The 27,559-nt window shown below is 44.7% G+C and overlaps 1 protein-coding gene and 1 long non-coding RNA gene across 2 annotated transcripts in view; one reads left to right on the top strand and one right to left on the bottom strand.

Annotated features, from left to right (window-relative positions):
- The first annotated feature begins 900 nt into the window (after nt 1-900).
- On the top strand, nt 901-27,559 carry LOC138652106 (transmembrane protein 26-like). The gene is made up of 3 exons (XM_069742849.1): nt 901-1,097; nt 7,578-7,701; nt 26,771-27,559. The coding sequence occupies exons 1-3, from the start codon at nt 901-903 to the stop codon at nt 27,359-27,361; spliced, it is 912 nt and encodes a 303-aa protein (XP_069598950.1). The 3' UTR covers nt 27,362-27,559.
- The window catches only part of LOC138652107 (uncharacterized), a 33,951-nt gene continuing 7,320 nt past the window's right edge, over nt 929-27,559 (bottom strand). Inside the window, exons 2-3 of the long non-coding RNA XR_011315571.1 lie at nt 27,037-27,209; nt 929-1,065 (exon numbers count right to left, since the gene is read on the bottom strand). This is a non-coding gene — a long non-coding RNA (uncharacterized lncRNA). The remainder of the gene's footprint in view (nt 1,066-27,036; nt 27,210-27,559) is intronic.

The following is a 27,559-nucleotide window of genomic DNA, read 5'->3' as shown; positions in this document are numbered from 1 at the left end:
TTGTTTTTTTTACATCTTTTATTAGTCTCCTTTAACCTGTGGTATTGCAGTTTATTAAATAATTGCCGATTTCCTATGAAACCCCAATGGATTTTCTTCATAGGTGCGCAGGCATAGCAAACATGGGTACCTTCAATTCAGTTGCCAAGGGGTTAATAATGAATTTTAGACACTTTTCTGACTTGCTGAAATTAAAGGGACTCTGTCACCTGAATTTGGCGGGCTATGTAAATGCCCTGTGTCCGGTCCAATGGGCGGTGTTTCCTCTTCTTTCATTCACCCCTTCCTTTCCCGCTGGCCGCAATATTTTCTTGAATTTGAGTAGGTTTCCTCCGTAGTTCACACGTGCGCAATGCAATCTTGCCTTGCTCACGCGCAGTATGCTTTGCCCAACTGCGGGCAAAGCCGAAAAGCATTAGTGCGCATGCGCCGGCGCACTATGTCCCAGAAGTATTTTGCTGCGGCGGCACAAGATTGCATTGCGCACGCGTCAACTACGGAGGAAACCTACTTAAATTCAAGAAAATTTTGCGGCCAGCGGGAAAGGAAGGGGTGAATGAAAGAAGAGGAAACACCGTCCATCGGACCGGACACAGGGCATTTACATAGCCCGCCAAATTCTGGTAACAGAGTCCCTCTAAAGAGTGCTACCTATTTGGAAAAAAAAGGTGTAGCTTAGATTACAGGGTCATTACCAAAAATGTGAGAACAAGCATAAAAGTATCAAAATTTTGGCAAAAATTACTGACTCAAAGTCAGTCAACTAATAAGCTGTGGGAAGGTTTGACAAAAGTTATTCAGAGGGGTCTCATGTTACAATATTACGTAGTTTTGGGACAAGCATTGTAAGTTGACAACACTGTACTTGTCTCTTCACAGATAAGACGTAAATTTTGCAGAATGAAGAGCAAATGTCTGAAGATCCTGGCAGCCATCTTCAGCCGGTTATTATTCGCGTTCCATGGATTAGTTATGGTAGCATTGACAGCGGATGAAACAAAAAATGATTATTACTTGGTTCTCATCGGTGGAATTTTTCTCTTGTTTATTGAGATGGCTGTGACACTGAAGATGACAAAAAATGGAGAATGGAAATGGTAATTCAGGCCACATAAAAAGGACAGTTATGTTATATTAAGCTGCATTATGTATAAAATTATTTTAATTGGTCACAGTCTTAAAAGTGAATTATACATAAAACAATAATACAAGAGAATATAAGAAACTTTATAATATAGCTCATCAAATAAAGATGCTTCTTTCTCCACTTACGAGCCACTTCCACACATGCCCCCTTCCTTCTTGGTCCTTAAAAGGGATCCAGATTTCAGAAAACCCCTGACCCCAGATGCAGTTTCCACAGCTGCTCCCGCTCCCGGTGTCTACTATTGTCTGCAGCGTTGACATCATGCCGACATCACTGCGGCAAATGACTAAGCTCTGAACTACAGTACTTGATGGCATGAGCTGCTCAGAGCCATTAAGCTCACTAATTAGCTGCAGTGTTGTTGATGGTAACAGACACCAGGAGTGTATAATCAGTGACAGAGGACTGGGGGAGGATGAGCAAAGCAGAGTTTATTTTATTTTTAACCCCTTAACGTCCAATGACGAACAGAGGCCGTCATTGGACACCTCCCTCTGTTTGGTGATAAGCCTTGATCTTTTCCGGCACATGACAGCTGATCTGATCAGGTGACATGTGCCCGGAACAGCTGTAGGTGGAACTGCGATTCACCCGCGGCTGTTAATATGTTAAGTGTCGCTGTCAAACGCTGACAGTGGCATTTAACATGCAGGTGCAAGAAGCGCGTCATTACCTCCTCCCATCAGCGCCCATGTCACATGACTGCGGGTCGCCAATGGGTTGGCATGACAACCCGGGGTTAGCAGAAGACCCCTCTGGTTGTCATTGCTGGATCGCTATGAGCGCCGCCTGGTGGTCGGCGCTCATAGCAAGTGAGCATATCTGCTACATAGAGCAGGGCTCTATGGAGCTTCTAGTCTCCCACGGAGACTATTGAAACAAGTAAAAAGTAAAAAAAAATGTTTTTAAAAATGTAAAAAAGATTAAAAAAATATAAAAGTTCAAATCACCCCGTTAGGTGTCAAGTTCCCGCCGCTGCACAGGGGGAACCTCAAACCATGTCCTCTGCAGTCTCCCATTCTTCCTCAGCCAGCGCAGTGGAGCCTGCTCAGCAGAGACGTCTGTCCCAGTGTCTGGCTCAAACAGATACTGTGCGGCTGGTTACAGCTACCGCCCCAGGTTCAGCCTTTGTTACCAGCATTGATCAGCGGCAAGCAGACGTTCCACGGACTAAGTCCTGCTTTTCATCTACTGAGCATGCCCACGGGACGACCTCTCATTGGAGGTCGGAGGTCACATGCTCAGGTCCTGTAGCGGCTCCGGTTGGACCACTATGAAGGTCCCAGAAGGCTACGTCTATAAAAGGCTTGCATGGCCGCTCGGCCATGCGCTAGTATAAAACTGAAATTGTGTGCGTGTGGATGCGTGACTGAAACTGGTGAAAGCTCTTTAATCATTCCCATCCCTAGTGTTGTTGAAAGTAATTGGGTGATTGAGCTACCTAGCACCAGATTGTGCCATCCAGCACCAGGCACGAGTTTACTGCGTCAATTAGCAGCCACAGCCAGTGCGGTGTCGTGCGCAATCAGTGCGCTTTCCTAGCCCTAGTTAGGATGGTTAGTGGTGTCCGCCAGAGCGGCGGTGTATGCACTCTGTGGGGTAAATCTTTAATTAGTCTTGACAGCCGGTCAGTGTAGGGTGGGAACTTCCGCTTGGACTCAGCATCTGACTCAGGGTGTGCTCAGGTGCGGGTTTAAAAGCCACAAAGTGTCAGAGTGAGTCCAATCACCAGCATAGAGGGGGTGAATATCATAGGGATCCCACCAGCATCCACCAGCTGCACCCTGTGACTATTAACAGGGCACAGCGTTCATTTAAGCGACTGTGAAGCAACAGAGTTCGCTTCCATTCACACTGGGTGAGGTCTAACCCACGTGTGAGCAAGTGTTCATTCACCATTACTCAGCAGCAGGTTCCATCTCTGCACGGTGGACCTGGGGCTGCGAACGCACCTCATATTTCCCTTTATATTATTTGGTGCATTCCGCTAGCCCTAACACCCCACTTTCGCCCCATTCAAAATAAAACAATTAAAAAAAATCAAATATACACATATTTGGTATCGCACCATTCAGAATCGCCCGATCTATCAATATATAAAAAGAATTAATCTAATTGATAAACGGCGTAGCGAGAAAAAAATCGAAACGCCAGAATTAATTTTTTTTGGTCACTGCAACATTGCTATAAAATGCAATAGCGGGCGATCAAAAGATCGTATCTACATCAAAATGGTATCATTAAAAACGTCAGATCGACGAGCAAAGAATAAGCCCTCACCCAGCCCCTGATGCTGTGAAATGGAGACGCTTCGGGTCTCTTTGAACTCGTAACGGCCTGGAGAATCATAATGGCAGGTCAGTTTTAGCATTTAGTGAACCTAGTAAAAAAGCCACACAAAAAAAAACAAAACAAGTGTGGGATTGCACTTTTTTGAAATTTCACCGCACTTGGAACTTTTTTCCCATTTTCTAGTACACGACATGGTAAAACCAATGGTGTCATTCAAAAGTACAATCGTCCCACAAAAAAAAACAAGTCCTCACATGGTCATATTGACGGAAAAATAAAAAAAAGTTATGGCTCTGGGAAGAAGGGGAGCAAAAAATGAAAATGCAAAACCAAAAATACCCCTGGTCGTTAAGGGGTTAAACTAACTGTAGCTGGGGGACAAGAGTTTTCTGAAACCAGAAAAAAAGGGTTGTCCGACACTTTAACATTGATGGCCTATCCTTAGGATAAGTCATCAACGCATTATCAGTGACACCCAGCACCCCCACAAATCAGCTGTTCCTGGTGTCAGTGGCAGACAGAACTGCTCAGTTATGGAGCTTTACAGCACAGCTCCATCGTCTGTATAGTGACTACGGCAGAGTACTACACATTTGCTAGCTATTCAAAGTAATAAGGGCTCCAAAGACACTGATGATAATGTATGTAAAGCGCTGCGGAATATTATAGAGCTATATAAGCAATGCATAATAAATAGATAAAATAAATAGGGGCTGAATGTGCACTATTCCATCGATGTAACAGAACAGTTCCGGACGACGATTACATCAGGAACAGCTGATTGGTGGGGTTGCCGTGTCTTGGGATGCAGTTACTGACAACTTGGCCATCCAATTTGTCAGGTGTGCTGAAGCGGTCAGTACTTTGATTGACAGCTCAGCCATTCTATCTAGTACAAGGAAGTGCTGAGCTGTCTGTATTGATTGAAAGCTTGACTATCCAATCTGAGACTTCGAGGCATCAGCTGTCTCCAAGTGTTCATTATCCCAGGTAATTGCCATGCTACTATCTGAGTTGTTTATCCCAGACCTCTGCCAGATGTACATTCAGCTTGTGAGGTTTATTCTACCTGTTTATTGAGTTCTGTATGCTTGATCTTTTGCTGCCTGACCTTGACTTCATGCTGACCATCTGTCTGTTTAACCCCTTCTCTGATCCGTTATCCTCCTGGTATTATGACTGTGGAATTTTACCTGACCACGTTTTTGTCTCTTCTTCTGTTTATGATGTACCCTGCTGGCTTTTGACCTTGGACTCTGACTATTCTGTCTCATGGCTTGGCCGTGAGAAGTGACTAGCATCACAGAACTATTATATATTTAAAAGTCCGGATGGTTTATTTCAGTCCTCATAAACCACATCACAGGAAACTCAAATACAGCCCTTGTCCGGCACACAGTGAAACATAAAGTAAAAAGTCCATACAATATAGTGTGGGTTTGCACACTCAGCTTAGAGTTGAACTTAGTCCTTTGGCAAAAACACACTATCCTGAAGGTCCACACACCTCCACACACAGAACTATGTGTAAGATAAATAGGTCCCATTTTACAATGTGAGCCACACCTAGCTCTTCAGCTGCTCACAATAAGACTTCTAGTACACTATGTGTATTAGAGCATTACTCACGGTTTGTATCACAAAGGACATGCACCTCTGTGATGCATACAGTATTTCATACGCTATGTGTCCGACAGCCACCTTACAAGATGGAGAAAAAAGTCTCCATTTTTTCCATTTTGTCAGTCCATGAAAATCGGATGTCATCTGAGTGCAGTCCGATGGTTTCCATGTACGCATTAACTTGCATGGCCAGGTGCAGTCAGAATATCGGATTAAATTTGGGCATGTTGCGATTCTATTCCTCGGACAGGCTGTGTCTGAGCAAAAAATTAAACATGTGCATGACCCCATAGTACTGGATATAATTGGTCCGAGTGCAATCCAATGTTTTGTTGGATCACAGTTGGACAGCAAATACAGCCATGTTTACGAGCCATAAGACAGAGAAGCTCTAAGTAGTTTCCAAGAGTCATTATATCGTTGACAGGGGTTAATCGGATATTTCAAGGGCTGGGTTTTTGTGAACAACCATAGAGCAGATGGGAGATTGTCCACCTTATCTCCACCCCAGGCTGTGGTCTGGGATATAAATAGCCAGTCTTTTGACTCATTAGGTGTTAGGTAGGACTGGAGATAGGAACTCCAGCAGTGCTGTGTCCCGACAACGAAGCTGACCCATGTATGTTTATTTTCCTGAATAGATGGATCCCTGCCACAACAAGGACTGTGCTGTATGTTATGTTTTTCCTTAGGCCAGCAGGGATTTGTTTATTTTTGCTAACTCTGCACTGGCTTATGCAGCACACCTAATAAACCAGTGAGAGACTTAAAGAGACAGTTTTCCTTTGCCTACCTCTGTGTGCAGCCGAGTGAGCCAATCTACCACAAATAAAATCTACCACTAATACAATTATGTGAAACCAGAACACACCACTAATACAATTAGTTTGTTTAAGTAGGCTCTACAATCATGGGGAAGACTGCTGACTTGGCAGATGTCCAGAAGGTAGTCAATGATACACTCCACAAGGAGGATAAGCCACAAAAGGTCATTGCTAAAGAAGCTGGCTGTTCACAGAGTGCTGTATCCAAGCATATTAATGGAAAGTTGAGGGAAAGGAAAAAGTGTGGTAGAAAAAGGTGCACAAGCAACCGGGATAACCGCAGCCTTGAGAGGATTGTTAAAAAAAGGCCATTCAAAAGTTTGAGGGAGATTCACAAGGAGTGGACTGCTGCTGGAGTCATTGCTTCAAGAGCCACCACACACAGACGTATCCAGGACATGGGCTACAAGTGTCACATTCCTTGTGTCAGCCAATCATCACCAATAGACAACGCCAGAAGCGTCTCACCTGGGCCAAGGAGGAAAAGAACCGGACTGTTGCTCAGTGGTCCAAGTTGTTGTTTTCAGATAAAAGTACATTTTGCATTTCATTTGGAAATCAAAGTCCCAGAGTCTGGAGGAAGAGTGGAGAGGCCACAATCCAAGCTGCTGGATGTCTAGTATGAAGTTTCCACAATCAGTGATGGTTTGGGGAGCCATGTTATCTCCTGGTGTAGGTCCACTGTGTTTTATCAAGACCAAAGTCAGCGCAGCCGTCTACCAGGAAATATTACAGCACTTCATGCTTCTCTCTGCCGACAAGCTTTTTGGAGACGGAAATGTGATTCTCCAGCAGGAATTGGCCCCTGTCCACACTGCCAAAAGTACCAATACCTGGTGTAAAACAACAGTATCACTGTGCTTGATTGGCTGGAAAACTCGCCTGACCTTAACCCTATAGAGAATCTATGGGATATTGTCAAGAGGAAGATGAGAGACACCAGACCCAACAATGCAGACGAGCTGAAGGCTGCTATCAAAGCAACCTGGGCTTCCATAACCCCTCAGCAGTGCCGCAGGCTGATCGCCTCCATGCCACGCTGCACTGATGCAGTAATTGATGCAAAAGGAGCCCCGACCAAGTATTGAGTGCATTTACTGAACAAACATTTCAGTAGGCCAACATTTCAGATTTTAAAATAATTTTTCAAGCTGGTGTTATAAAGTATTCTAATTTACTGAGATAATGACTTCTGGGTTTTCATTGGCTGTAAGCCATAATCATCAACATTAACAGAAATAAACACTTGAAATAGATCACTGTATAATATAATGTATTCATATAATATATGAATTTCACTTTTTGTATTGAACTGAAATAAATTAACTTTTTCATGATACTCTAATTATGTGAGAAGCACCTGTATACATACATGCACATATATATAATATATATATATATATATATATATATATATAAAATATATATATATATATATATATATATATATATATATATATATATATATATATATATATATATATATATATACACACACACACAGCATATCACTTAGCTACCTACTGTAGTCAGATAATAATTGATTGATTTGCAACCTTGCAAATTGCTGTGTAAACTATAAATTGCAATCACTTTATCCATAATGGGTTTTCTTTCAAAATTACAGTATTGTGTTTGTTTTTTTTACATTTTTTCATTCCTGCACTAAATTATTTCCTGTGTCATTGCAGGTTCTCCCCAATGGTGTTTCTATATTTATGCACAGTTATTCCTTCTGTATTTGGGATAGAACTTAAAAACCTAAATTTAAGAATGAACGTCACCAACTTGACAGATACTAAATGCACAGAAAACGTACGTATCTCATTCATCAAATGCATTTCTAAATGAAAAAGCTTTGTACATTGGCCGAGTATAAGGTAGCTATAAATTTTACATTATTCTATGAAATATAACTCCTAATGCACGACTTTTATAATTTGTACATCTCTTTTTAAAATTCACAGCACTCAGGGTTTGTTTCCTATCAGGCAGACTCCATGAGACCTCTCCTTAATGATCAGTTGGAACGATCTGTAAAAAATATTCTTGCTCACAGAGAGAACTACCAGACATCCCTATCCCTGCCCTAGACCACCACTGAGGCTGAAGGAGAATGTGCCTTGGGTTCTCCATGCCAGAGAAGAGTAACAACAAGTCTGCCTTAGTCACACTTTATTAATTCAGCAGAAGTGACTGAAAGACTAACTAGAGAACTTAATCTGGTACCATTGTGGTCAACTTGCAGAACTCAGACTGATACCAAATGATATCATTAGTGATGAGCGAATATACTCGTTGCTCGGGTTTTCCTGAGCACGCTCGGGTGATCTCCGAGTAATTGTTAGTGTTCAGAGATTAAGTTTTCACCACCTCAGCTGAATGATTTACAGCTACTATCCAGGCTGAGTACATGTGGGGGTTGCCTGGTTGCTAGGGAATCTCCACATGTAATCAAGCTGGCTAATAGCTGTAAATCTTTCAGCTGCAGCGATGAAAACTAAATCTCTGAATACTAACAAACACTCGGAGGTCACCTGAGTGTGAAAACCCGAGCAACGAGTACACTCGCTCATCACTAAATAACATCATCTTAGAAATAGTGATGTCATCATGGCAGAGCCCAGGCCAGCATAAATAACATCATCAGGGCAGAGCCCAGGCCAGTATCACTATGACATCATCACAGTAGAACCCAGGCCAGCATCACTATGACTTCATCACAGTAGAACCCAGGCCATCATCACTGTGACATCATCACAGTAGAGCCCAGGCCAGCATCACTATGACATCATCACAGTAGAACCCAGGCCATCATCACTGTGACATCATCACAGTAGAACCCAGGCCAGCATCACTATGACATCATCACAGTAGAACCCAGGCCAGCATAACTGTGACATCATCACAGTAGAACCCAGGCCAGCATCACTATGACATCATCACAATAAAACCCAGGCCAACATCACTGACATCATCACAGTAGAACCCAGGCCATCATCACTGTGACATCATCACAGTAGAACCCAGGCCAGCATCACTATGACATCATCACAGTAGAACCCAGGCCAGCAGAACTGTGACATCATCACAGTAGAACCCAGGCCAGCATCACTATGACATCATCACAGTAGAACCCAGGCCAGCATAACTGTGACATCATCACAGTAGAACCCAGGCCAGCATCACTGACATCACAGTAGAACCCAGGCCATCATCACAATAGAACCCAGGCCAGCATCACTATGACATCATCACAGTAGAACCCAGGCCAGCATCACTATGACATCATCACAGTAGAACCCAGGCCAGCATCACTATGACATCATCACAGTAGAACCCAGGCCAGCATCACTGACATCATCACAGTAGAACCCAGGCCATCATCACTGTGACATCATCACAGTAGAACCCAGGTCAGCATCACTATGACATTATCACAGTAGAACCCAGGCCAGCATAACTGTGACATCATCACAGTAGAACCCAGGCCAGCATCACAATAGAACCCAGGCCAGCATCACTATGACATCATCACAGTAGAACCCAGGCCATCATCACAATAGAACCCAGGCCAGCATCACTATGACATCATCACAGTAGAACCCAGGCCATCATCACAATAGAACCCAGGCCAGCATCACTATGACATCATCACAGTAGAACCCAGGCCATCATCACAATAGAACCCAGGCCAGCATCACTATGACATCATCACAGTAGAACCCAGGCCAGCATCACTGACATCATCACAGTAGAACCCAGGCCAGCATCAATATGACATCATCACAATAGAACCCAGGCCAACATCACTGACATCATCACAGTAGAACCCAGGCCAGCATCAATATGACATCATCACAATAGAACCCAGGCCAACATCACTGACATCATCACAGTAGAACCCAGGCCATCATCACAATAGAACCCAGGCCAGCATCACTATGACATCACAATAGAACCCAGGCAGCATAACTGACATCACAGTAGAACCCAGGCCATCATCACTGTGACATCATCACAATAGAACCCAGGCCAGCATCACTATGACATCATCACAGTAGAACCCAGGCCAGCATAACTGTGACATCATCACAGTAGAACCCAGGCCATCATCACTGTGACATCATCACAATAGAACCCAGGCCAACATCACTGACATCATCACAGTAGAAGCCAGGCCAGCATAACTGTGACATCACAGTAGAACCCAGGCGAGCATCACTATGACATCATCACAGTAGAACCCAGGCCAGCATCACTGTGACATCATCACAGTAGACCCCAGGCCAGCATCACTGTGACATCATCACAGTAGAACCCAGGCCAGCATCACTGTGATGTCAACAGAGCAGAATCCAGGCCAGCATCACTGTGATGTCATCAGAGCAGAATCCAGGCCAGCATCACTGTGATGTCATCAGAGCAGAATCCAGGCTATCATCACTATGATGTCATCAGAGCAGAATCCAGGCCATCATCATGTTGTCCCTGGAGACAACAAAATAATGATGGGAGCCAGATGTTCTATTCTAGTTGTATTTCTTCCATGGTGGTGTTGGAGCATGCAGCAGCTGCAGGCTTATGTTGGCAGGACTGTGTAGAGTTGACATCAGATGTTGCTGTGTTACTTGTTAATATTGTACTGTGGTTTGCTTTTCCCAGTATTCATTTTTATTCCTCCATGATGAAACTAATGATTGCTGTATGTCCCAAGGTAGCCAGTTTAGTCTCCCACAGTGTCCGAGTGATTCTGTTGAAATCGGCAGCAGATGTCACTCAAAAAGGCAGCAATGTGGATGATACATCACCTTCCACTTTTCCATGTCACTTGTAATATTTCATATTCGGCAACTCTTCACAAATCCGGATTAATGTAAAAAAAAATGTAAAGGGTATGTTTGGTCTAGAAACCTTATTTTCAAATGCCCTAATTTTTTTAAAAAAAGCTTAGTTTGTGAAGAGTAGTCTCCCATTCAGCAGACTAAAGCTACAAAATATATCTCTTGTGTTAGAAGATATGATATTTGCATGCACTGCCTGATCAGACTAGTGATCTCAGTCCCATTTTAAATTTGCAGAAATCCATAGCACAAGCGAATAGAAGAAACTTTGTAATACATCTTATTAAAGAAATATAATTCTTTACCAACTTATGAGCTGCTTCTCTCTACCTCTGCCTCCTGAACTCATTATTAATTGTGAAACTGCTAAAATCTTGCTCAAAACAATACAAACTGCCTACTCACTGAGGGATCAGATTACAGTTTCCTATTGAATATATGGATAGGTGAGGGCAAGGAGGGAAAAGCTTATTTTGAGGGGCAAGAACAGAAAAAACATGGCACTACTTCTGACGTGCTTAATCTCATCCCAGTGTTGCATTCCCAGTTACACTGCTCAGTACTGCTATATAATCTCCATCCTGCTGCTGCTTCTGATCATGTGCTACATAGATAGAGGAGACAAAACCGAAGATTAAAAACTAAATGAACACATACCCTGTAGCAAGTAAATAAATAGTAACAGTACATATAAATAACATATGATACTTAGTTAGTCATTTTGATTTAAAAAAAAGGGTAAAAGCCATCCCACCATGACAAGGTGTATCCAATCGGCATGGCTCTATCTCTAGTATTAAAATTGTGTCAACTGAACTCAATATACCGTATATACTCTAGTATAAACCGACCCAAGTATAAGCCAACCCCCCTAATTTTGCCACAAAAAACTGGGAAAACTTAATGACTTGAGTATAAGCCTAGGGTGGAAAATGCAGCAGCTACCGGTGAATTTCAAGAGTAAAAATAGATGCCAATAAAAGTAAAATTAATTGAGACATCAGTAGGTTAAGTGTTTTTGAATATCCATATTGAATCAGGAGCCCCATATAATGCTCCATAAAGTTTGATGGGCCCCATTAGATGCTCCATAGAGAAATTTGCCCTATATAGTGCTGCACAAACATTATGGCCCCATAAGATCATCCATACAGCCACTTGCCCCATATAGTATTGCACAAGCGTTATGGTCCCATAAGATGCTCCGTACAGTCACTTGCCCCATATAATGCTGCACAAGCGTTATGGCCCCATAAGATGCTCCGTACAGACACTTGCCCCATATGCATTTGCTGCGATAAAAAATAAATAAATCACATACTCATCTCTCTTCGCTCAGGACGCCGGCACTTTCAATATTTACCTGCTCCTCGTGCGGCTCCGTCTTCAGCACTGACGTTCAGCAGAGGGCGCGCATTGACTACGTCACAGCCAGAGGACGATGAAGACGGAGCCGCACTGGAACGAGGAGCGGTAAATATTGCGCAGCGCAGTGCTCCCCTCCCCGTATACTCACCTACTGCTGGCGCGGTGCAGTCCCTGCTTTTTCCAGCGCTGCATCTTCTTCCTGTATTGAGCGGTCACAGTTATCGCTCATTACAGTAATGAATATGCGGCTCCACCTCTATGGGAGGTGGAGCCGCATATTCATTACTGTAATGAGCGGTACCATGTGACCACTCAGCACAGGAAGAATCTGCAGCGCTTTCCAGCAGTGACGAAGCAGGGACGTGCAGGGACCGCGCCAGCAGTAGGTGAGTATAATTAGATAGCCCCGCCCCCCCTCACCTGCCAACCCCCGGGTATGACTCGAGTATAAGCTGAGAGGGGGACTTTCAGCCCAAAAAAATGGGCTGAAAATCTCGGCTTATACTCGAGTATATACGGTAGATGGGGCAGAGCATGACCCAGGTCTGAATGTTCAGACACCTGCCCATTGGAAGTCATATAGATGAAATGCCTATGTCCTGAACTCATTATTCATTCTGAAACTGCTAAAATCTTGCTCAAAACAATACAGACTGCCAATTCACTGAGGGATCAGATTACAGTTGTCTATTGAATTATATGAAGGGGTGAGGGTGGAATGAAAGAAAAGTTTAGTTTGAGAGGCAAGAAGACAAACACTGTGCTGCTACTTCTAGCATGTGTTTTCTGTCACCCCAGTGCTGCATTCACAGTTACACTGCTCAGTACTGATCTATAATGTCCTCCATGCAGCTGCTGTTGCTACTGATTATGTGCTACATAGAAACAGGAGAGCAGAAATGATTCATGTCTGTGCATGCGAGATATCACAGCAGTTATTCTCCTCCAAATAGCTAAGAGATAATAGGATTATGCCCCATATATGCAGACACAACTTATTCTAAAATGTCACCTGTTGTAGTAATTTGGGGAATGAAACAGTAACTGCACGATAACCCGTCTTAAAAGCAGATACCGAGTTTGTCTCAATATAGCATACGGAAATTTATATGTCAAGAACCCTGCCTAAGAATTACAAGAAGCCGTCTACGCTCTACGCCGTAGGGTATTTGTTTGAATGGGTTATGCACATGTGGATAAACATGGGGATAAAGAATCTAAGAAAATACTGGACAAACCCCATCCCGTTCCTTTACAGACTAAAGAATCCAGTAACGCGAACCCTTGCGGCTTCTGTGTGAGCTTGATAAACCCTGAACGTAAAACTAGAGAAGACAACTCCGACCAGGCTTCCTAAAGGGCCGTCGAGTGTATCACGCACCTCCTAAGGAATTGAGGGAGAGTGCAGCGTAAAATGGAAACCCAACAGTAAAATTATCTGATCGGCCTAGATACTCAGAAGTAGGACTAGAACTCCAAGCAGAATCCACTGAAGACTATCACCAGCGGAGAAGACCAGCAAGGGGAGGTGTAAATAGTAGCATCTGCAGTGCGACAGGACAGGCTAGATGACACATGAAAAACACCTGCTCTATGAAAGGAATGGACAAAGGCAAAGGGTAATCAGCACCCGGACATCGATGGAACCTGCTGTGGCTCAGCGGACAGACACGACAGTAGAGCACAGGACCCGCTGGACCAAATCCTGAGACATGATAGCAATATACAGTACTACTTAACCCCTTCAGATTCGTAAATTCATTCTGAGAGAGAACGGGATCAGTATTCTTCCAGTGTCTTGCAATAAGGATTTTAGCCGCTTTAAGGAGATGGAATGTTATAGTATAACACTAATATGCTGATATTGAGGATGAAAGTTAAAGGGAACCTGTCACCCCCAAAATCGAAGGTGAGCTAAGCCCACCGGCAACAGGGGCTTATTACAGCATTCTGTAATTCTGTTGATAAGCCCCCGATGTATCCTGAAAGATGAGAAAAATAGGTTAGATTATACTCACCCAGGGGCGGTCCTTGTTGTGAATTCTGTGGCTGAATTCACTCCTGTGGTCACAAGTGGTACTGCAGCTTCTGAGCTTCCTCCCTCAGGTGTTCTGGTGAGCTCGTTAACTGCTTCATTACTTAACTCCGCCTGATGCTGCTATCCTTGCTCCTTGTCAATGTTTCAGTGTTGGATCTGAGCTTCTCCTGATCGTTCCTGTGACCTGCTGCTCTGTATAGCTAAGTGCTTTTTGCTTTTTTGTTGCTTTTTTTCTGTCCAGCTTGTCTTTTGTTTTGCTGGAAGCTCTGAGACGCAAAGGGTGTACCGCCGTGCCGTTAGTTCGGCACGGTGGGTTTTTTTTGCCCCCTTTGCGTGGTTTTGCTTTAGGGTTTTTTGTAGACTGCAAAGTTCGCTTTACTGTCCTCGCTCTGTCCTAGAATATCGGGCCCCACTTTGCTGAATCTATTTCATCCCTACGTTTTGTCTTTTCATCTTACTCACAGTCATTATATGTGGGGGGCTGCCTTTTCCTTTGGGGAATTTCTCTGGGGCAAGTCAGGCCTATTTTTCTATCTTCAGGCTAGCTAGTTTCTTAGGCTGTGCCGAGTTGCCTAGGTAGTTGTTAGGCGCAATCCACAGCCGCTTTTAGTTGTGTTTAGGATAGGATCAGGTTTGCAGTCTACAGAGTTTCCACGTCTCAGAGCTCGTTCTTGTATTTTTGGGTATTTGTCAGATCACTGTGTGCGCTCTGATCGCTAAGCACACTGTGTTTCTGGATTGCCTTCATAACACCTGTCATTAGCAAACATAACAGTACAAGGAGCCCAACTAATGATTCTCAATAGAGGGAAAGAAAAAGTTCTGACATCATTTTTTTTTTTTTTTTTTCTGCTCTGTGTTCACTTTTTTTTTTTTCCCCTAGACATTTGGGTGATTCTGGACACAGGTGTGGACATGGATATTCAGGGTCTGTGCTCTTCAATGGATAATCTCGTTATAAATGTACAAAAAATTCAAGATACTATTGATCAGAAATCTATGTTAGAACCAAGAATTCCTATTCCTGATTTGTTTTTTGGAGATAGAACTAAGTTTCTAAGTTTCAAAAATAATTGTAAGGGGGCGTGGCTATGTAACGGAGGAGGGAAGACGTGCCTCGTGAGAGCTCCGGCCATCCTGATAATATCCTGCCATTAAGACCCCTTATTTGCCAGCGGTATCGGCTGGCACTGGCGCCTGGGACCCCCGGGAGTCAGGTGACCTCCCCAAAAGGCTGCAGTAAGGACCCGGGACTTGGAATCCGTGAGTGGTCTGGGCGGACGGAGGGTACCTGTGCGGCGGCGGCCATCTTGGAGCACGCGCTCCGGCGGGACAAGACGCGGCACTGGCCTCTTCTGACACCCGGCTTCTCTTCTGGTGGACTCGGTGGGGCTGCGCTCTTCGGCGGTGAACGCTGTGTGGCATAGGAGTGCAGGGGCTGAGAGCTCCGGGACGGGCGGCAGTGGCTGCAGGGGACGGCGGCCATTACCAGTGCGCACTCCCTGACAGTGAGGGGAGAGGCGCTCTTCATTACTTTAACGGTGCTGCTCAAGAGGTGAACAGATAACCCGGGATATACAGGGGCGACGTGGTGTGTGTGCCCTGAAAGATTGGGCCCCACGCCCCCCCTGCCAGATAGACATCTCTTTTATTGGCGCCATAACTTTGGAGGGATTAACCCCCTCCCTGCTGGTCCTCCTGTGGTGGCTGTGGGCCTGTCCTGATATATAACACCTCAGGCTACATTTAATACTTTTTACAACTCTCCTTACGCCAGCTGCTTGTTTTGTGGCCCTTTTTTCTCCCAAAAAAAAAACAGCCCTATATCCTGTGCCCGCTGACTTGTGTGGCTCCTTCTGCTGCCCACCATGTATCACTCCAAAGGGGCAGGGGCTGCTGAGAAATTGAGGAAATACTCCAGGGAGGATCCCCCTGATAATGTACGTACTCTCAGGAATAATTCTACGCCGGCCCAGCGTAAAAATCGCCTCTCCGATGATACTGAGGAGGGAGAGCAAGAAGAGGAACTGACCCTTAAGCAAGCATCTGAGCAATTAATGCAGGCTATATCCCTCACTAGATCGTCCCTTACTGAAAAGATAGAGGACGTGCACACTGAAGTGGGTCGTCTGCGGCATGATATGCAGGCCATGAGAGGACGTATTTCAGAGGTTGAAACACGAGTGTCCCATGTGGAGGATACTATCACCCCTATGGAGACTACTCTGAAAAAGGTCGCCGGTTCCATAAACGCCTGGAAACAAAAGGCAGATGACCTGGAGAATAGGCTGCGCCGCAATAACATTCGAATTATTGGCCTGCCAGAGCGCTCGGAGGGTCAGCAACCTGAACAATTTTTGGAAGACTGGCTTAAAACCTCTCTGGGAAATGGATTCTCCTCAACATTCTCGGTGGAGAGGGCCCATAGGGTCCCAGCGAGACCTCTCCCCCCTGGAACTCCGCCTAGACCTTTTTTGGCGCGCCTTCTCAACTGCAGGGATAGGGATGCTATTCTCCGCTTGGCGCGACAGAAGGGTCCTATTAAATTCAACAATGCTACCATATCAATTTTCCCGGATTTCTCAATGGAGCTTCAGAAGCAGCGGGCGCGATTTATGGAAATTAAGAAACAACTACGGGATAAAAATATTATCTACGCCATGCTTTATCCTGCTCGACTACGTATTGTCCATGATGGCTCCTCCTTATTCTTTACGGACCCGGCGGAGGTCACTGAATGGTTGCGGTCCTACAAGGTGTCCACTGTAAATGACTCCTAATCGGCTTCTTCTGTCCAATGGCAATATGGGGGAAAAAGGAGCTCTCCGTGTGGGTGCTGAGCTTATTAATAATACCGGACGCTGGAGTCAGTGAGGGTATCCCCTTTTCTATTTGATCACAGGAGTGCAGGATTGTACTTCTCTACTGTTAAAGTTACATTATGTTGGGTTGTTGTTTTTTGTATTAGTTTTGATTGTTCAATGTGTATGGTTGCCGCTAACACTATTTTTAAGCCTTGTTTGGTGCCTCTGAACCGGACCCGAGTACTACTTCACATCTTCCTTTCTTTTAAGTATCAATATGGGATCTGAGATCATATTTATGACCTGGAATATACGAGGTATCAAAACCCCCCGGAAGAAAATTAAAGTATTCTCGCAGATTAGACGGTATCGCCCACACATTGTGGCACTGGTGGAGACACATCTGACTAGAGACACAGCTCGATATACAAAAAAACCGTGGGTGCAGTGGTCTCTTCACGCATTCCACACCAGCTACTCGAGAGGGGTGTCTCTGTTAATACATAGAGATGTTAGATGGGAGGCCAGGGAGGCACGGCGGGATCCGGAGGGTCGCTTTGTCTTTGTGCATGCATTTATCAACTCGCGAGAATATGTGATATTATGTATCTATAATCCCCCTGCCCCCGCTGGTACTTCGATCCTTCGTATGGCATTGGGTTTCTCCTTAAATTATCCTGATGCTAGTGTTATTTGTATGGGAGATTTTAACCTAGTCATGGATGGGTCCCTGGACAGATTGAGATTAGATGACGCGACAATTGGGGATCCCCGGTCTTGGCCCCCCTCCCAACTGGCGTTGTTTATGGATGGTAGTGGATGGCTGGATTTGTGGAGAGTGCATCACCCAGAGACTAAAGGATATACCTGCCACTCATCCACTAGGCAATCTTTATCTCGCATAGATTACATATTCGGTTCTAGTAATTTGGCACTGTGGGTGGATGGTGTTGAGCATGGCAGTAGAGGGATTTCGGACCACAGTCCGGTTATCCTCAAACTTAAATATGGCCAATCATATAATAATATGCCCTGGAAGTTGAACCCCTTTTGGTTAAAATTAATGGACTCTAATGATAGAACGGTTGACCAGCTGAATTGTTTTAATTCAACTCACCCGGAACCCCAAAATCTTGGCTTGTTCTGGGATACTCTAAAAGCCTATTTGAGGGGGTGTTTGTCCTCCACAATTTCCTACATTAAAAGGGTGACGGCGAGGGAAGATGATGAGATAGAGCAGCGGCTGAAAGACTCGGAGGCTGCCTATATATCTAGTCAAACTAGTGGTAACAGGGCTGAGTGGCTTGCTTCTCAGAGGTTATATGTTCAACATGCGGACACCAAGTCAAAACGCAAATTATTCTTTACCCGTCAATCCTACTTCGAGCTAGGGAACCAGGCTAGCACACTCCTTGCCTTCTTAGTACGCCAACATAATACCTCCAATACTATACTACAAATCCGCACACTCGATGGCACATTGGTGTCCTCCACGGATAAGATACTTCAGTGTTTTCATGATTACTATGAGACGCTGTATAAATCTGGTAGTGGTCTTGATGTCTTTGAGTGTCTGGATTATCTATCAGATATAGTGTTTCCTTTGTTGAGTCCAACCCAGCGGGCCTATATGGACGCTGAATTTACCATGGAGGAAGTAGAACATGCTATGGCGGATATGGCCACTGGGAAGGCCCCTGGGCCGGATGGGTTTCCTATTGAGTTTTACAAGAAATACTGTGATCAACTGGCACCACTCTTATTGAAGGTACTTCGGGAAATATGGGAGGGAGGACCTGTGCCCGAAACATTTTATGATGCAAATATTGTTATGCTCAGGAAAGAGGGGAAGGATCCTCTGGAATGTGGGTCATATCGTCCAATATCGTTGGTAAATGTGGATTATAAAATCTTTACTAAAATTCTGGCTACTAGACTGAACGCAATCATATTAGACCTTATACACCCTGACCAGACTGGCTTCATGCCGGGAAAAAGCACCTCCATCAATATTAGACGGGTTCAATCAGTGATTCAGTATAGCTCCCTAGAAACAGATAATAACTGGGCACTAGCATCGTTAGATACAGCCAAGGCTTTCGACTCTCTCGAATGGCCCTTTCTATCTGCATGTCTGAGGAAATACGGTTTTGGGGACAAATTTCTAAGAGGGATAGATATACTATATAGGAAGCCCAGGGCACGTATAGTTGTGAATAATACCATTTCTGAGCCCTTTTCCCTTTATAGGGGAACTCGCCAGGGATGTCCTTTATCCCCGGCCCTCTTCGCCTTGGCAATAGAGGCCTTGGCAATACGCATAAGAACCTCTGATGGTATTAAGGGAATAAATATTGCGGATCGAGTGGATACCATCGGTCTCTATGCTGACGATATGGTGATATTTATGGACAAAGTAGAGGAAACGTTACCACAGGTGATTGCGACTATAGATAAGTTCAGTAAATTTTCAGGGCTATATATAAACTGGGATAAATCTGCCTTGTTCCCTCTCTCACATACCCAGGCACCCTGCCTCGAAACTCTCTCGCCGCTCCCCATTGTATCCAGTTTCAAATATTTAGGTATTCACATGTCCAAATACAGCCAATTAGATCTACAACTTAATATCTACCCACTATTAGATTTGGTTAGAATTAAATTTTCAACCTGGAACAAACTCCCGCTCTCGGTTGCCGGCCGAATTAATCTAATTAAAATGATACTGCTCCCTAAGCTTAACTATTGCCTTCAACATAGTGCCGTGCCCATACCCAAACACTTCTTCGCAAGGTTAAACTCCCTGGTTACATCCTTTATATGGGGGAAAACTAGGCCCAAACTTAAATTGTCGACATTACAGAGGCCGAAGCAGGGGGGTGGGGCGGCTTTGCCAGATTTCTACTTATATTATCTCGCCGGCCAGGCCAAGGCGATAAATAAATGGATGCCTAATAATTCCCTGCCTAACTCGGAGAGTCATTTGCTCCATGGTGCCCGGGCTGATTGTCCACTGGGGTTTCTAGAACTAGAGAAAGTTAATGCCCCCTGTTTGCTACAGTTGCACCGGCTGGCACGATCAATATGGAGACAAATTAAAAAAGTTACTGGATTTGTAGATGTAGTGGCTGAAATGCCTCTATGGAATAATAGTTACTTTCCGGGACTGTTGAACCATCCATCCACTAATTTTTGGATCTCGCATGGTGTTCTCTCGGTGAGAGATGTATATAACCAGGGGGTCTTTGCATCCTTTGTACAATTACAGAATACCCACAGTGTTCCGAGGTCTCAGTTCTTCCGTTATTTACAGCTAAGATCAGCCTTTCAATCACATATGCGGAGTATGGGTGGGGATCGAGCTATTTCATCCTTACCTTTGATAGGTATTCTCAACTCACAGGGCCCTCAAGGACTTATTTCCTCCTTATATACTTATTTGTTGTCCATGGGAGATGGGTCTACTATAAATTCCGTCAAAGGGAAGTGGGAGGGACTTCTTCCTGATGTATCGGGAGAAGAATGGGAGGATATTTTGGAGTCCCCAACTAAAGTCTCTCCCTCAATTAATAATAAAATGACTCAATTATATATTCTGCATCAGTCTTATTTGACCCCGGTACGGCTTTTTAAAATGGGCCGCTTCCACTCGTCGGATTGCTTGAGGTGCCATTCGGGTGATGCGGATTTCATCCACATGATTTGGAAATGCCCTGTTATTCGTCAGTATTGGAGTGAGGTGACGTCTTTTTTAACATCCTTATTACTGATCCCTGTCCCACTTGAACCACTGATCTGCTTATTTGGGGTGTGGGATGCGGAAGCTTGGGATCATTGCACCGGAATATTTCTACGAGAGTCACTTTTTATGGCACGAAAGGTGTTAGCATTACGATGGATGGGTGGTTCTTGCCCGTCTCTCAGAGCCTGGGTTGATCTGGTGAATTCGATTATCCCGTATGAGCGTACACTATATCAAAATAGAGGATGCCCAGGCAAGTTTGAAAAGATTTGGGGTAGATGGAACTCCTCTTATAATACTTTATAATCCTCATTAGCTTGGCTACTATGTGGAGGTTGGGCTCGTGGTTTGGGGGGCATCACTTACGGGGTGAAATCTGTATTAATTTTCCTTTGGCGGCGCATTATTGCTATTGTTAAGTTAATGTAGTTAAATGTTGTATATTAGGTGATTTGTAAGACGTCAGTGATTTAACATACACAGTTTGTCACTTTTGTAATACTTTTAGATATAATAATGCATGACCCCTATCTGTATTTCATACTGTTACTAATAATGACAAATGCAAACGTGTGTATTGTGCAGTTTATTCTGGAATTAATAAACGAATTTAAAAAAAAAAAAAAAATAATTGTAAGCTATTTCTGGCCTTGAAACCTCATTCTTCTGGTAATCCTATTCAACAGGTTTTGATTATTATTTCTTTTTTGCGCGGCGACCCTCAAGACTGGGCATTTTCTCTTGCGCCAGGAGACCCTGCATTGAGTAGTATCGATGCGTTTTTCCTGGCGCTCGGATTGCTGTACGATGAGCCTAATTCAGTGGATCAGGCTGAGAAAAATTTGCTGGCTTTGTGCCAGGGTCAGGATGATATAGAAGTATATTGTCAGAAATTTAGGAAATGGTCAGTACTCACTCAGTGGAATGAATCTGCGCTGGCAGCTTTGTTCAGAAAGGGTCTCTCTGAGGCTCTTAAGGATGTCATGGTGGGATTTCCTATGCCTGCTGGTTTGAATGAGTCTTTGTCTTTGGCCATTCAGATCGGTCGACGCTTGCACGAGCGTAAATCTGTGCACCATTTGGCGGTACTGCCTGAGGTTAAACCTGAGCCTATGCAGTGCGATAGGACTATGACTAGAGTTGAACGGCAGGAATACAGACGTCTGAATGGTCTGTGTTTCTACTGTGGTGATTCCACTCATGCTATTTCTGATTGTCCTAAGCGCACTAAGCGGTCCGCTAGGTCTGCCGTCATTGGTACTGTACAGTCCAAATTCCTACTGTCCATTACCTTGATATGCTCTTTGTCGTCATTTTCTGTCATGGCGTTTGTGGATTCGGGCGCTGCCCTGAATCTGATGGATTTGGATTATGCTAAACGTTGTGGGTTTTTCTTGGAGCCTTTGCGGTGTCCTATTCCATTGAGAGGAATTGATGCTACACCTTTGGCCAAGAATAAACCTCAATACTGGGCCCAGCTGACCATGTGCATGGCTCCTGCACATCAGGAAGTTATTCGCTTTCTGGTGTTGCATAATCTGCATGATGTGGTCGTGTTGGGGTTGCCATGGCTACAAACCCATAATCCAGTATTGGATTGGAATTCCATGTCGGTATCCAGCTGGGGTTGTCAGGGGGTACATGGTGATGTTCCATTTTTGTCGATTTCGTCATCCACCCCTTCTGAGGTCCCAGAGTTCTTGTCTGATTATCAGGATGTATTTGAAGAGCCCAAGTCCGATGCTCTACCTCCGCATAGGGATTGTGATTGTGCTATCAATTTGATTCCTGGTAGTAAATTCCCTAAAGGTCGATTATTCAATTTATCCGTGCCCGAACACGCCGCTATGCGCAGTTATGTGAAGGAATCCCTGGAGAAGGGACATATTCGCCCATCGTCATCACCACTGGGAGCAGGGTTCTTCTTTGTAGCCAAGAAGGATGGTTCGCTGAGACCGTGTATTGATTACCGCCTTCTTAATAAGATCACTGTTAAATTTCAGTATCCCTTGCCATTGTTATCTGACTTGTTTGCTCGGATTAAGGGGGCTAGTTGGTTCACTAAGATAGATCTTCGTGGTGCGTATAATCTGGTGAGAATCAGGCAAGGAGATGAATGGAAAACTGCATTCAATACGCCCGAGGGTCATTTTGAGTATCTAGTGTTGCCGTTCGGACTTGCCAATGCTCCATCTGTGTTTCAGTCTTTTATGCATGACATCTTCCGTGAGTATCTGGATAAATTCCTGATTGTTTACTTGGATGACATTTTGATCTTCTCAGATGATTGGGAGTCTCATGTGAAGCAGGTCAGAATGGTTTTTCAGGTCCTGCGTGCTAACTCTTTGTTTGTGAAGGGATCAAAGTGTCTCTTCGGTGTGCAGAAAGTTTCATTTTTGGGATTCATCTTTTCCCCTTCTACTATCGAGATGGATCCAGTTAAGGTCCAAGCCATCCAGGATTGGATTCAGCCGACATCTCTGAAAAGTCTGCAAAAGTTCCTGGGCTTTGCTAATTTTTATCGTCGCTTCATCTGTAATTTTTCTAGCATTGCCAAACCATTGACCGATTTGACCAAGAAGGGTGCTGATTTGGTTAATTGGTCTTCTGCTGCTGTGGAAGCTTTTCAGGAGTTGAAGCGTCGTTTTTGTTCTGCCCCTGTGTTGTGTCAGCCAGATGTTTCTCTTCCGTTCCAGGTCGAGGTTGATGCTTCTGAGATTGGAGCAGGGGCGGTTTTGTCACAGAGAGGTTCTGATTGCTCAGTGATGAAACCATGTGCTTTCTTTTCCAGGAAGTTTTCGCCCGCTGAGCGTAATTATGATGTGGGCAATCGAGAGTTGCTGGGCATGAAGTGGGCATTCGAGGAGTGGCGTCATTGGCTTGAAGGAGCTAAGCATCGCGTGGTGGTATTGACTGATCATAAGAACTTGACTTATCTCGAGTCTGCCAAGCGCTTAAATCCTAGACAGGCCCGTTGGTCGTTATTTTTTGCCCGCTTCGACTTTGTGATTTCGTACCTTCCGGGCTCTAAAAATGTGAAGGCGGATGCTCTGTCTAGGAGTTTTGTGCCCGACTCTCCGGGTTTATCTGAGCCAGCGGGTATCCTCAAGGAAGGAGTCATTGTGTCTGCCATCTCCCCTGATTTGCGGCGGGTGCTGCAAAAATTTCAGGCGAATAAACCTGATCGTTGTCCAGCAGAGAAACTGTTCGTCCCTGATAGGTGGACTAATAAACTTATCTCTGAACTTCATTGTTCGGTGTTGGCTGGTCATCCTGGAATCTTTGGTACCAGAGAGTTAGTGGCTAGATCCTTCTGGTGGCCATCTCTGTCACGGGATGTACGTACTTTTGTGCAGTCCTGTGGGATTTGTGCTAGGGCTAAGCCCTGCTGTTCTCGTGCCAGTGGGTTGCTTTTGCCCTTGCCGGTCCCAAAGAGGCCTTGGACACATATTTCGATGGATTTCATTTCTGACCTTCCCGTTTCTCAAAAGATGTCAGTCATTTGGGTGGTCTGTGATCGCTTTTCTAAAATGGTCCATCTGGTGCCCTTGGCTAAATTGCCTTCCTCCTCTGATTTGGTACCTTTGTTCTTTCAGCATGTGGTTCGGTTGCATGGCATTCCTGAGAATATTGTTTCTGACAGAGGTTCCCAGTTTGTTTCAAGGTTTTGGCGAGCCTTTTGTGGTAGGATGGGCATTGACCTATCCTTTTCCTCGGCTTTCCATCCTCAGACTAATGGCCAGACCGAACGAACCAATCAGACCTTGGAAACATATCTGAGATGTTTTGTTTCTGCAGACCAGGATGATTGGGTGTCCTTTTTGCCGTTGGCTGAGTTCGCCCTTAATAATCGGGCCAGCTCGGCTACCTTGGTTTCTCCATTTTTTTGCAATTCTGGGTTCCATCCTCGTTTCTCTTCAGGACAGGTTGAGTCTTCGGACTGTCCTGGTGTGGATTCTGCGGTGGATAGGTTGCAGCAGATCTGGACTCAGGTAGTGGACAATTTGATCTTGTCCCAAGAGAAAGCTCAACTTTTCGCTAATCGCAGACGCCGTGTGGGTCCCCGACTTCGTGTTGGGGATCTGGTTTGGTTATCTTCTCGTCATATTCCTATGAAGGTTTCCTCTCCTAAATTTAAACCTCGTTTTATTGGTCTGTATAGGATTTCTGAGGTTCTCAATCCTGTGTCTTTTCGTTTGACCCTCCCAGACTCCTTTTCCATACATAATGTATTCCATAGGTCGTTGTTGCGGAGATACGTGGCACCTATGGTTCCATCTGTTGAGCCTCCTGCCCCGGTTTTGGTGGAGGGGGAATTGGAGTATATTGTGGAGAAGATTTTGGATTCTCGTGTTTCTAGACGGAAACTCCAGTATCTGGTTAAATGGAAGGGTTATGCTCAGGAAGATAATTCCTGGGTTTTTGCCTCTGATGTTCATGCTTCCGATCTTGTTCGTGCCTTTCATGCGGCTCATCCTGGTCGGCCTGGGGGCTCTGGTGAGGGTTCGGTGACCCCTCCTCAAGGGGGGGGGGTTACTGTTGTGAATTCTGTGGCTGAATTCACTCCTGTGGTCACAAGTGGTACTGCATCTTCTGAGCTTCCTCCCTCAGGTGTTCTGGTGAGCTTGTTAACTGCTTCATTACTTAACTCCGCCTGATGCTGCTATCCTTGCTCCTTGTCAATGTTTCAGTGTTGGATCTGAGCTTCTCCTGATCGTTCCTGTGACCTGCTGCTCTGTATAGCTAAGTGCTTTTTGCTTTTTTGTTGCTTTTTTTCTGGCCAGCTTGTCTTTTGTTTTGCTGGAAGCTCTGAGACGCAAAGGGTGTACCGCCGTGCCGTTAGTTCGGCACGGTGGGTTTTTTTTGCCCCCTTTGCGTGGTTTTGCTTTAGGGTTTTTTGTAGACTGCAAAGTTCGCTTTACTGTCCTCGCTCTGTCCTAGAATATCGGGCCCCACTTTGCTGAATCTATTTCATCCCTACGTTTTGTCTTTTCATCTTACTCACAGTCATTATATGTGGGGGGCTGCCTTTTCCTTTGGGGAATTTCTCTGGGGCAAGTCAGGCCTATTTTTCTATCTTCAGGCTAGCTAGTTTCTTAGGCTGTGCCGAGTTGCCTAGGTAGTTGTTAGGCGCAATCCACAGCCGCTTTTAGTTGTGTTTAGGATAGGATCAGGTTTGCAGTCTACAGAGTTTCCACGTCTCAGAGCTCGTTCTTGTATTTTTGGGTATTTGTCAGATCACTGTGTGCGCTCTGATCGCTAAGCACACTGTGTTTCTGGATTGCCTTCATAACACCTGTCATTAGCAAACATAACAGGTCCTGCTGCGGTCCGGTCTGATGGGTGTCACGGTCTCGGGCCTCCCATCTTCTTAGGATGACGTCCTCTTATTGTCTTCACGCTGCGGCTCCGGCGTACTGTGTCTGCCCTGTTGAGGGCAGAGCAAAGTACTGCAGTGCGCAAGCGCTGGGAAAGGTCAGAGAGGCCCGGCGCCTGCGCACTGTTTACTTTGCTCTGCCCTCAACAGGGCAGACCAAGTACGCCAGAGCCGCAGCGTGAAGACAAGAGGACATCATCGTACGAAGATGGGAGGCCCCGGACCGGACTGCGATGCCCATCGGATCGGACCGCCCCCCCCCCCCCCCCAGGTGAGAATAATCTAACCTCTTTTTCTCATCTTTCAGGATACATCGGGGGCTTATCTACAGCATTCCAGAATGCATTGCCCCTGATGCCGGTGGGCTTAGCTCACCTTCGATTTTGGGGGTGACAGGTTCCCTTTAAGAAGGACTAGTTGGGGTGTTAAAGGGGGCGATATGTTAAGAACTTTTCCTATATGACTATGTTTTGTTTCCCAGAAGGGTGCGATTTTAACATAGTCATACCAAATATGGGAGGGCGTTCCAAGTAACAAATTGCATCTCCAGCAATTAGGTGAATAAGAGTTATCAATTTTATTAAGAATATCTTGAGTTTTGTACCAACGAAATATAATTTTATAGTTTAATTCTTGGTATTTGAGTATTCTGTAAATTTGCTTTCTTTTTTTAAAACTAAAAAACCCCCGCATCTTCTGATCTCTCGCCAGGACCAACAAGAATTTTCCAAAATGGTGCAAGGCGCGGAAGAGTTAACAATCTTGGTCCTGATTATCGGACGTTGGTTGATGCCAAGAGGGAAAATGAGCCGCGATCAGCTCGCTCAGCTACTTCTGATGTACCTTGCGCTAGGAGCAGACATTCTGGATATTTTAGAACTGATTAAGGAGCCGTCAGTAAAAACCAACGAGACTATAACGGTGGTGGGACTGTGTCTATTCTCCTGGGCGATTATGCAGTTTACATTAGTACTCACACAAAGTTTGTCTTTTCCGTCCCCGGATGCGGAGGTCTATGGGCAGCTTCGCTCACCATCTGGAGTAAAGAATTGCATTCTGTCTTTATGTTGCACCACGGAGGTTTGGAGTGTGCTGATCGCGGTGGGGATGCAGGATGGACCCTTTCTGATTTACCGCTTGTATTTGGTAACTAGAGAGGGAGTGTTCAATGAGTCCATGATGTTTTTCATAAGCAAAAACATTTTGTCCGTTATAATACAAGTGTACAGGGTTGTTGTGTTCCTTGGCAATCAAAAACGCAAAAGAAAAAAAATGAAAACATCTCATGTAAATTTAGAATAACAAATATTGTAAAATGTATAAAAAATGACAAGCATGTATTTAATAACGTATGTATAAATATATGAACAAATATAAATATATCTATATAAAGATAAAACCTTCAAAAAAGTCTACTTCATTGTGGGAAGGTTGATGCAGGTCCCAGAGGTGGGACACCACATCTTGCAGACATTTATGGCTAATATGAGGATTCCCTGT

The sequence above is a fragment of the Ranitomeya imitator genome, chromosome 10 (assembly GCF_032444005.1).
Source record: "Ranitomeya imitator isolate aRanImi1 chromosome 10, aRanImi1.pri, whole genome shotgun sequence".
Classification (NCBI taxonomy): domain Eukaryota; kingdom Metazoa; phylum Chordata; class Amphibia; order Anura; family Dendrobatidae; genus Ranitomeya; species Ranitomeya imitator.
This window is presented reverse-complemented; position numbering and strand designations above follow the sequence as displayed.

Bases quoted from the DNA above. Each gene is read 5' to 3' on its own strand.
- LOC138652106 (XM_069742849.1), top strand. From the start codon at position 901: ATGAAGAGCAAATGTCTGAAGATCCTGGCAGCCATCTTCAGCCGGTTA. The intron at 1,098-7,577 runs GTAATTCAGGCC...GTGTCATTGCAG, and splicing joins AAAAATGGAGAATGGAAATG to GTTCTCCCCAATGGTGTTTC. The intron at 7,702-26,770 runs GTACGTATCTCA...ATCTCTCGCCAG, and splicing joins ATACTAAATGCACAGAAAAC to GACCAACAAGAATTTTCCAA.